The 12,060-nt window shown below is 39.0% G+C and overlaps 1 protein-coding gene across 1 annotated transcript in view; it reads left to right on the plus strand.

Annotated features, from left to right (window-relative positions):
• The window catches only part of LOC100891639 (WD repeat-containing protein 18), an 80,012-nt gene extending 68,837 nt beyond the window's left edge, over positions 1–11,175 (plus strand). The window contains exon 10 of the mRNA XM_030995791.1: positions 11,035–11,175. Coding sequence (XP_030851651.1) covers positions 11,035–11,175 — 141 coding nt within the window. The remainder of the gene's footprint in view (positions 1–11,034) is intronic.
• The last annotated feature ends 885 nt before the right edge of the window (positions 11,176–12,060 follow it).

The following is a 12,060-nucleotide window of genomic DNA, read 5'->3' on the forward strand; positions in this document are numbered from 1 at the left end:
ACCTTCATGCCATTAGATGGATCTTGACCCCCATATCCCTTTGAAAGGGGCGTACGGGCAAATATTGTGATAATTTGAATAAACACCAATTTCAGGCCAAATTGTAAGGGCCAGGGTGGTTCAGCATTTTGAAGGAAAAAATTATATTTTTTGATTAGGCTAGTTACCCCACAATGAATGTACATACATGCCATTAGATAAATCCTGACCCCCATATCCCTTTGAAAGGGGCGTAGGGGCAAATATTGTGATAATTTGAATAAACACCAATTTCAGGCCGAAATTGTAAGGGCCGGGGTGGTTCAGCATTTTGGAGGAAAATATTATATTTTTTTAATAGGCTAGTTTCCCCACAATGAATGTACATACATGCCATTAGATGGATCCTGACCCCCATATCCCTTTGAAAGGGGCGAAGGGGCAAATATTGTAAAAATTTGAATTATCACAACTTTCGTGCCGAAATTGTAAGGGCCGGGGTGGTTCAGCATTTTGGAGGAAAATATTTTTTTTTTTAATAGGCTAGTTTCCCCACTATGAATGTCCATTCATGCCATTAGATGAATCCTGACCCCCATATCCCTTTGAAAGGGGCGTAGGGGCAAATATTGTGATAATTTGAATAAACACCAATTTCAGGCCGAAATGGTAAGGGCCGGGGTGGTTCAGGATTTTGGAGGAAAATATATATTTTTTTTAATAGGCTAGTTTCCCCACAATGATTGTACCTACATGCAATTAAATCGATTCTGACCCCCATATCCCTTTGAAAGGGGCGTAGTGGCAAATATTGTAAAAATTTGAATTATCACAACTTTCGGGCCGAAATTGTAAGGGCCGGGGTGGTTCAGCATTTTGAATGAAAAAATTATATTTTTTGATTAGGCTAGTTACCCCACAATGAATGTACATACATGCCATTAGATGAACCCTGACCCCCATATCCCTTTGAAAGGGGCGTAGGGGCAAATATTGTGATAATTTGAATAAACACCAATTTCAGGCCGAAATTGTAAGGGCCGGGGTGGTTCAGCATTTGGAAGGAAAAAATTATATTTTTTGATTAGGCTAGTTACCCCACAATGAATGTACATACATGCCTTTAGATGAATCCTGACCCCCATATCCCTTTGAAAGGGGCGTAGGGGCAAATATTGTGATAATTTGAATAAACACCAATTTAAGGCCGAAATGGTAAGGGCCGGGGTGGTTCAGCATTTTGGAGGAAAATATTTTTTTTTTTTAATAGGCTAGTTTCCCCACTATGAATGTCCATACATGTCATTAGATGGATCTTGACCCCCATATCCCTTTGAAAGGGGCGTAGGGGCAAATATTGTGATAATTTGAATAAACACCAATTTCAGGCCGAAATTGTAAGGGCCGGGGTGGTTCAGGATTTTGGAGGAAAATATATATATTTTTTAATAGGCTAGTTTCCCCACAATGATTGTACCTACATGCAATTAAATCGATTCTGACCCCCATATCCCTTTGAAAGGGGCGTAGTGGCAAATATTGTAAAAATTTGAATTATCACAACTTTCGGGCCGAAATTGTAAGGGCCGGGGTGGTTCAGCATTTTGAAGGAAAAAATTATATTTTTTGATTAGGCTAGTTACCCCACAATGAATGTACATACATGCCATTAGATGAACCTGACCCCCATATCCCTTTGAAAGGGGCGTAGGGGCAAATATTGTGATAATTTGAATAAACACCAATTTCAGGCCGAAATTGTAAGGGCCGGGGTGGTTCAGCATTTGGAAGGAAAAAATTATATTTTTTGATTAGGCTAGTTACCCCACAATGAATGTACATACATGCCATTAGATGAATCCTGACCCCCATATCCCTTTGAAAGGGGCGTAGGGGCAAATATTGTGATAATTTGAATAAACACCAATTTCAAGCCGAAATGGTCAGGGCCGGGGTGGTTCAGCATTTTGGAAGAAAATATTATATTTTTTTAATAGGCTAGTTTCCCCACAATGAATGTACCTACATGCCATTAGATTGATCTTGACCCCCATATCCCTTTGAAAGGGGCATAGGGGCAAATATTGTGATAATTTGAATTATCACAACTTTCGTGCCGAAATTGTAAGGGCCGGGGTGGTTCAGCATTTTGGAGGAAAAATTTTTTTTTTTTAATAGGTTAGTTTCCCCACAATGAATGTCCATACATGCCATTAGATGGATCTTGACCCCCATATCCCTTTGAAAGGGGCGTAGGGGCAAATATTGTGATAATTTGAATTATCACAACTTTCGTGCCGAAATGGTAAGGGCCGGGGTGGTTCAGCATTTTGGAGGAAAATATTATATTTTTTTAATAGGTAAGGTTCCCCACAATGAATGTCCATACATGCCATTAGATGGATCTTGACTCCCATATCCCTTTGAAAGGGGCGTAGGGGCAAATATTGTGATAACTTGAATTATCACAACTTTCGTGCCGAAATTGTAAGGGCCGGGGTGGTTCAGCATTTTGGAGGAAAATATTTTTTTTTTTAATAGGTTAGTTTCCCCACAATGAATGTCCATACATGCCATTAGATGGATCTTGACCCCCATATCCCTTTGAAAGGGGCGTAGGGGCAAATATTGTGATAATTTGAATCATCACAACTTTCGTGCCGAAATTGTAAGGGCCGGGGTGGTTCAGCATTTTGGAGGAAAATATATTTTTTTTTTAATAGGTTAATTCCCCACAATGAATGTCCATACATGCCATTAGATGGATCCTGACCCCTAATCCCTTTGAAAGGGGCGTAGGGGCAAATATTGTGATAATTTGAATAAACACCAATTTCAGGCCGAAATGGTAAGGGCCGGGGTGGTTCAGGATTTTGGAGGAAAATTTTTTTTTTTTTTAATAGGCTAGTTTCCCCACAATGATTGTACCTTCATGCAATTAAATGATTCTGACCCCCATATCCCTTTGAAAGGGGCGTAGTGGCAAATATTGTAAAAATTTGAATTATCACAACTTTCGGGCCGAAATGGTAAGGGCTGGGGTGGTTCAGCATTTTGGAGGAAAATATATATTTTTTTTTAATAGGTTAGTTTCCCCTTAATAAATGTCCATACATGCCATTAGATGGATCTTGACCCCCACATCCCTTTGAAAGGGGCGAAGGGGCAAATATTGTAAAAATTTGAATTATCACAACTTTTGGGCCGAAATTAGAAGGTCCGGGGTGGTTCAGCATTTTGGAGGAAAATTTTTTATTTTTTGATTAGGCTTGTTTCCCCACAATGTATGTACATACATGCCATTAGATGGATCCTGACCCCCATATCCCTTTGAAAGGGGCGTAGGGGCAAATATTGTGATAATTTGAATAAACACCAATTTCAGGCCGAAATGGTAAGGGCCGGGGTGGTTCAGGATTTTGGAGGAAAATATATATTTTTTTTAATAGGCTAGTTTCCCCACAATGAATGTACCTACATGCCATTAGATGGATCTTGACCCCCATATCCCTTTGAAAGGGGCGTAGGGGCAAATATTGTGATAATTTGAATAAACACCAATTTCAGGCCGAAATTGTAAGGGCCGGGGTGGTTCAGCATTTTGAAGGAAAAATTTTTTTTTTTTTAATAGGCTAGTTTCCCCACAATGAATGTACATACATGCCATTAGATGGATCCTGACCCCCATATCCCTTTGAAAGGGGCGTAGGGGCAAATATTGTAAAAATTTGAATTATCACAACTTTCGGGCCGAAATTAGAAGGTCCGGGGTGGTTCAGCATTTTGGAGGAAAATATATATTTTTTTTAATAGGCTAGTTTCCCCACAATGAATGTACATACATGCCATTAGATGGATCCTGACCCCCATATCCCTTTGAAAGGGGCGAAGGGGCAAATATTGTAAAAATTTGAATAAACACCAATTTCAGGCCGAAATTGTAAGGGCCGGGGTGGTTCAGCATTTTGGAGGAAAATATTATTTTTTTTTAATAGGCTAGTTTCCCCACAATGAATGTACATACATGCCATTAGATGGATCCTGACCCCCATATCCCTTTGAAAGGGGCGAAGGGGCAAATATTGTAAAAATTTGAATTATCACAACTTTCGTGCCGAAATTGTAAGGGCCGGGGTGGTTCAGCATTTTGGAGGAAAATATATATTTTTTTTAATAGGCTAGTTTCCCCACTATGAATGTCCATTCATGCCATTAGATGAATCCTGACCCCCATATCCCTTTGAAAGGGGCGTAGGGGCAAATATTGTGATAATTTGAATAAACACCAATTTCAGGCCGAAATGGTAAGGGCCGGGGTGGTTCAGGATTTTGGAGGAAAATATATATTTTTTTTAATAGGCTAGTTTCCCCACAATGATTGTACCTACATGCAATTAAATCGATTCTGACCCCCATATCCCTTTGAAAGGGGCGTAGTGGCAAATATTGTAAAAATTTGAATTTTCACACAATTTCGGGCCGAAATTGTAAGGGCCGGGGTGGTTCAGCATTTTGAAGGAAAAAATTATATTTTTTGATTAGGCTAGTTACCCCACAATGAATGTACATACATGCCATTAGATGAACCCTGACCCCCATATCCCTTTGAAAGGGGCGTAGGGGCAAATATTGTGATAATTTGAATAAACACCAATTTCAGGCCGAAATTGTAAGGGCCGGGGTGGTTCAGCATTTGGAAGGAAAAAATTATATTTTTTGATTAGGCTAGTTACCCCACAATGAATGTACATACATGCCATTAGATGAATCCTGACCCCCATATCCCTTTGAAAGGGGCGTAGGGGCAAATATTGTGATAATTTGAATAAACACCAATTTCAGGCCGAAATTGTAAGGGCCGGGGTGGTTCAGCATTTTGGAGGAAAATATTTTTTTTTTTTAATAGGCTAGTTTCCCCACTATGAATGTCCATTCATGCCATTAGATGGATCTTGACCCCCATATCCCTTTGAAAGGGGCGTAGGGGCAAATATTGTGATAATTTGAATAAACACCAATTTCAGGCCGAAATTGTAAGGGCCGGGGTGGTTCAGCATTTTGAAGGAAAAAATTATATTTTTTGATTAGGCTAGTTATCCCACAATGAATGCACATACATGCCATTAGATGAATCCTGACCCCCATATCCCTTTGAAAGGGGCGTAGGGGCAAATATTGTGATAATTTGAATAAAAACCAATTTCAGGCCGAAATGGTAAGGGCCGGGGCGGTTCAGCATTTTGGAGGAAAATATTGTATTTTTCTAATAGGCTAGTTTCCCCACAATGAATGTACATAAATGCCATTAGATGGATCCTGACCCCCATATCCCTTTGAAAGGGGCGAAGGGGCAAATATTGTAAAAATTTGAATTATCACAACTTTCGTGCCGAAATTGTAAGGGCCGGGGTGGTTCAGCATTTGGAGGAAAATATTTTTTTTTTTTAATAGGCTAGTTTCCCCACAATGAATGTACATACATGCCATTAGATGGATCCTGACCCCCATATCCCTTTGAAAGGGGCGTAGGGGCAAATATTGTAAAAATTTGAATTATCACAACTTTCGGGCCGAAATTAGAAGGTCCGGGGTGGTTCAGCATTTTGGAGGAAAATATATATTTTTTTTAATAGGTTAGTTTTCCCACAATGAATGTACATACATGCCATTAGATGGATCCTGACCCCCATATCCCTTTGAAAGGGGCGAAGGGGCAAATATTGTAAAAATTTGAATAAACACCAATTTCAGGCCGAAATGGTAAGGGCCGGGGTGGTTCAGGATTTTGGAGGAAAATATATATTTTTTTTAATAGGCTAGTTTCCCAAAAAGGAATGTACCTTCATACAATTAAATCGATTCTGACCCCCATATCCCTTTGAAAGGGGCGTATTGGCAAATATTGTAAAAATTTGAATTATCACAACTTTCGTGCCGAAATTGTAAGGGCCGGGGTGGTTCAGCATTTTGGAGGAAAATATATATTTTTTTTAATAGGCTAGTTTCCCCACTTGTACATACATGCCATTAGATGGATCCTGACCCCCATATCCCTTTGAAAGGGGCGTAGGGGCAAATATTGTAAAAATTTGAATTATCACAACTTTCGGGCCGAAATTAGAAGGTCCGGGGTGGTTCAGCATTTTGGAGGAAAATATTTTTTTTTTTTAATAGGTTAGTTTCCCCACAATGAATGTCCATACATGCCATTAACTTTTAGGCTGCCACCCATACAATGCACCCAGTGCCACAGTGCTAATCCCTATTGTGCCCGCTACTAATCTCCTGTGTGCCAAGTTAATTTAGGGTTGGTTCAAGTGCGTGTAGTTTAAATTGTTACTATGTTTGATCCACTATAACATCTCATCTGTATATTGTATAAAAAAAGAATTGTACGTTAAAGTTGTAGGAAATTTAACCCTCTTTCTGTTGATACCAATATCATTTCATGAATCTGTAATTTTAAAAGTAAATAAGCACTATCAGTGAGTTGTCAAACCAATCCGTTGTCTCATCTCCCGCACACAATCTGAGGGGCCATGATCAAAACTGACAAATTTGATGATAAAATATCGCAATTTTCTCAGGAAAATCCAATGTAACGGTATATGTGAAGCACACAAAATCAAAACAACAATAAACCCCCTCCACAAATGCAGTAGGCATTCATGCGTGCACGCAATGCGCATCGCACAATAGGCATAAACAATTAGCTTGTGTACTTATGCACGAAAATGTGTCCGTGGCACGCGAGCGGATGAGAGTTTATGTGTGCATGGCATGTCAACAGAAACCCGGTTATGTGTGCGTGGCACGCCAGCGCATGCACAGAACAGTGTTCTTGGCACGATAAGAGTTAAATGGATCTTGACCCCCATATCCCTTTGAAAGGGGCGTAGGGGCAAATATTGTGATAATTTGAATAAACACCAATTTCAGGCCGAAATTGTAAGGGCCGGGGTGGTTCAGCATTTTGGAGGAAATTTTTTTTTTTTTTTAATAGGCTAGTTTCTCCACAATGAATGTACCTACATGCCATTAGATGGATCTTGACCCCCATATCCCTTTGAAAGGGGCGTACGGGCAAATATTGTGATAATTTGAATAAACACCAATTTCAGGCCAAATTGTAAGGGCCAGGGTGGTTCAGCATTTTGAAGGAAAAAATTATATTTTTTGATTAGGCTAGTTACCCCACAATGAATGTACATACATGCCATTAGATAAATCCTGACCCCCATATCCCTTTGAAAGGGGCGTAGGGGCAAATATTGTGATAATTTGAATAAACACCAATTTAAGGCCGAAATGGTAAGGGCCGGGGTGGTTCAGCATTTTGGAGGAAATATATATATTTTTTAATACGCTAGTTTCCCCACAATGATTGTACCTACATGCAATTAAATCGATTCTGACCCCCATATCCCTTTGAAAGGGGCGTAGTGGCAAATATTGTAAAAATTTGAATTATCACAACTTTCGGGCCGAAATTGTTAGGGCCGGGGTGGTTCAGCATTTTGAAGGAAAAAATTATATTTTTTGATTAGGCTAGTTACCCCACAATGAATGTACATACATGCCATTAGATGAACCCTGACCCCCATATCCCTTTGAAAGGGGCGTAGGGGCAAATATTGTGATAATTTGAATAAACACCAATTTCAGGCCGAAATTGTAAGGGCCGGGGTGGTTCAGCATTTGGAAGGAAAAAATTATATTTTTTGATTAGGCTAGTTACCCCACAATGAATGTACATACATGCCATTAGATGAATCCTGACCCCCATATCCCTTTGAAAGGGGCGTAGGGGCAAATATTGTGATAATTTGAATAAACACCAATTTCAGGCCGAAATTGTAAGGGCCGGGGTGGTTCAGCATTTTGGAGGAAAATATTTTTTTTTTTTAATAGGCTAGTTTCCCCACAATGAATGTACATACATGCCATTAGATGGATCCTGACCCCCATATCCCTTTGAAAGGGGCGTAGGGGCAAATATTGTAAAAATTTGAATTATCACAACTTTCGGGCCGAAATTAGAAGGTCCGGGGTGGTTCAGCATTTTGGAGGAAAATATATATTTTTTTTAATAGGCTAGTTTCCCCACAATGAATGTACATACATGCCATTAGATGGATCCTGACCCCCATATCCCTTTGAAAGGGGCGAAGGGGCAAATATTGTAAAAATTTGAATAAACACCAATTTCAGGCCGAAATTGTAAGGGCCGGGTGGTTCAGCATTTTGGAGGAAAATATTATTTTTTTTTTAATAGGCTAGTTTCCCCACAATGAATGTACATACATGCCATTAGATGGATCCTGACCCCCATATCCCTTTGAAAGGGGCGTAGGGGCAAATATTGTAAAAATTTGAATTATCACAACTTTCGGGCCGAAATTAGAAGGTCCGGGGTGGTTCAGCATTTTGGAGGAAAATATATATTTTTTTTAATAGGCTAGTTTCCCCACAATGAATGTACATACATGCCATTAGATGGATCCTGACCCCCATATCCCTTTGAAAGGGGCGAAGGGGCAAATATTGTAAAAATTTGAATAAACACCAATTTCAGGCCGAAATTGTAAGGGCCGGGGTGGTTCAGCATTTTGGAGGAAAATATTATTTTTTTTTAATAGGCTAGTTTCCCCACAATGAATGTACATACATGCCATTAGATGGATCCTGACCCCCATATCCCTTTGAAAGGGGCGAAGGGGCAAATATTGTAAAAATTTGAATTATCACAACTTTCGTGCCGAAATGGTAAGGGCCGGGGTGGTTCAGGATTTTGGAGGAAAATATTATATTTTTTTAATAGGCTAGTTTCCCCACAATGAATGTACATACATGCCATTAGATGGTTCTTGACCCCCATATCCCTTTGATAGGGGCGTAGGGGCAAATATTGTGATAATTTGAATAAACACCAATTTCAGGCCGAAATGGTAAGGGCTGGGGTGGTTCAGGATTTTGGAGGAAAATATATTTTTATGCCTCCGCCACCGAAGGTGGTGCCGGAGGCATCATGTTTTCGGGTTGTCCGTCCGTACGTCCGTCCCGTTTGACCGTTCTCACAAAATCTCAAGAACCATTTAAGATTTAAACTTAAGACTCGGGAATAGTATTCATCACCATAGGAAGACGATCTGATTAGATTTTGGAGTACGTAGGTCAAAGGTCACAGGTCACAGAGGTCAACTTATGAAATTCCTTGTATTGAGTTTGTTAGCGCGATATCTCAAGAACCATTTGAGATTTAAACTTCAAACTTAAGGATAGTATGTATCACCATAGGAAGACGATCTGATTAGATTTTGGAGCACGTAGGTCAAAGGTCAAGGGTCATAGAGGTCAACTTATGAAATTCCATACATTGAGATTGTTATCATGATATCTCAAGAACCACTGGAGATGTAAAAACTTCAAACTTAAGGATAGTATGTATCACCATAGGAAGACGATCTGATTAGATTTTGGAGCACGTAGGTCAAAGGTCAAGGGTCACAGAGGTCAACTTATGAAATTCCATACATTGAGATTGTTATCATAATATCTCAAGAACCACTGGAGATTTAAACTTCAAACTTAATGATAGTGTGTATCACCATAGTAAGACAATCTGAATAGATTTTGGAGCACGTAGGTCAAAGGTCAAGGGTCACAGAGGTCAACTTATGAAATTCCATACATTGAGATCGTTATCGCGATATCTCAAGAACCACTGGAGAATTTTCACTTCAAACTTAATGATAGTATGTATCACCATAGGAAGACGATCTGATTAGATTTTGGAGCACGTAGGTCAAAGGTCAAGGGTCATAGAGGTCAACTCATGAAATTCCATACATTGAGATTGTTATCATGATATCTCAAGAACCACTGGAGATGTAAAAACTTCAAACTTAAGGATAGTATGTATAACCATAGGAAGACGATCTGATTAGATTTTGGAGCACGTAGGTCAAAGGTCAAGGGTCACAGAGGTCAACTCATGAAATTCCATACATTGAGATTGTTATCATAATATCTCAAGAACCACTGGAGATTTAAACTTCAAACTTAATGATAGTGTGTATCACCATAGGAAGACAATCTGATCAGATTTTGGAGCACGTAGGTCAAAGGTCAAGGGTCACAGAGGTCAACTTATGAAATTCCATACATTGAGATCGTTATCGCGATATCTCAAGAACCACTGGAGAATTTTCACTTCAAACTTAATGATAGTATGTATCACCATATCATAATATCTCAAGAACCACTGGAGATTTAAACTTCAAACTTAATGATAGTGTGTATCACTATAGGAAGACAATCTGATCAGATTTTGGAGCACGTAGGTCAAAGGTCAAGGGTCACAGAGGTCAACTTATGAAATTCCATACATTGAGATCGTTATCGCGATATCTCAAGAACCCCTGGAGAATTTTCACTTCAAACTTAATGATAGTTTGGATCACCATATCATAATATCTCAAGAACCACTGGAGATTTAAACTTCAAACTTAATGATAGTGTGTATCACCATAGGAAGACAATCTGATTAGATTTTGGAGCACGTAGGTCAAAGGTCAAGGGTCACAGAGGTCAACTAATGAAATTCCATACATTGAGATTGTTATCATGATATCTCAAGAACCACTGGAGATTTAAACTCCAAACTTGTTTAAATTGCTCTATGGCGGAGGCATCATTTTTGACTGCGCGCAGTCAAAATTCCATCTAGTTTATAGATAAATTTGAGTTCTGGTCAAGCAATTGCATTGTGATAGAAACTGTGGAATCGATCAGAAAAGTTGATCACGTAGCATATAAGTATTGGTGTGTACTGCAAGGTTTTGGAGTCTCTACAAAGATTTTAAAATCTCCCCAGAACTCAACGTTCTCTTTATAAAGGGAGGATGTGTATTGTGAAGAAGAATTTTACTGCAACTTGTTTGGAGATGTTTCAATATGTTGATTGAGAGATTGGATGATAAAGTATTCTATTGAAAATATTACAGTATGTCTTTTGCATCTTCTTACCGCCTTCTTTTTATTTACCCCTCCTAGATATTTCAATTCCAGAAGCAGCCGAGATCAGATGAGGACGAAGTCACAAGGTTACGACGGGTCAACGCCCAGCTTTATCATTTATGTGCAAACTCCCTTCTAGACCGGACAGAGTCGGCCAGCTCCGGGAATGAATATTAGTACATTCAAATTGGCAATGCCAACAAAAAAGAAGAGCTCATCTCTGTCAGTCCACTAGCTTCTAGGGTATGTAGAAGCAGCCTGCTCTGGCGATGAACATTAGCACAATCAAATTGGCAATGCCAACTCATCGGTGCTCACCTCACTACCATCTATGTGCACATTGCTAGATTGGAACTGGCCAGCCGTGTCAATGAACATCAGCAAATTGGCATTGCCTATGGATTAATAATCGGCTTTACCACCGATGTGAGAACTCTCTTCTAGATCAGTTGTGGTGTCTAAGAAAATGCTGATGTGCTACTTGATAGGAGGGAGTGGATTGAGCATATTGTGAGGTTGTAAACCTGCAAGGAATCTTATTGATAAGGAGAAGGAATTAACCAAGAAGATCAAATCATTTATGAACCATATATGAACAGCTCTGTATTATGCAGAACACATGCTGAAAGTGACATTGAGGAATAAAAAACAAATACATGTAGTTCAATGAGGCAAATCAGCCAAGGTACTGAAATAGATGTATTTCAATTAAAATGTGTCTAAACTACTCAATAATGTATTCTTTGACCAAAAAAATAGTATCGTTATTGTTCAAAGGCCCCCCCCCCCCCTTGATCTTGGCTGTATAACGGCCCATTGCTGCAAAAATTTATGCAAATAAGGTAATAAAATTCACATTTTTACCCATAAATCATATATTCTTCAAATTTAAACATTAGTTTTCACTACATAATCTTTAGAACATTTGGGATAATAATGCAACAACAAAAAACCGGAAGAGCCAGGTTATTCCTTATGTTATCTATTGATTTGATAATTTCTTATGTATTTCTTTGTTTTTTTTTATTTATGTTGTTTTATTTTAATTCCAACTATAATTCA

The sequence above is a fragment of the Strongylocentrotus purpuratus genome, unplaced genomic scaffold, assembly GCF_000002235.5.
Source record: "Strongylocentrotus purpuratus isolate Spur 01 unplaced genomic scaffold, Spur_5.0 spur5_scaffold_3, whole genome shotgun sequence".
Taxonomy (NCBI): Eukaryota; Metazoa; Echinodermata; class Echinoidea; order Camarodonta; family Strongylocentrotidae; genus Strongylocentrotus; species Strongylocentrotus purpuratus.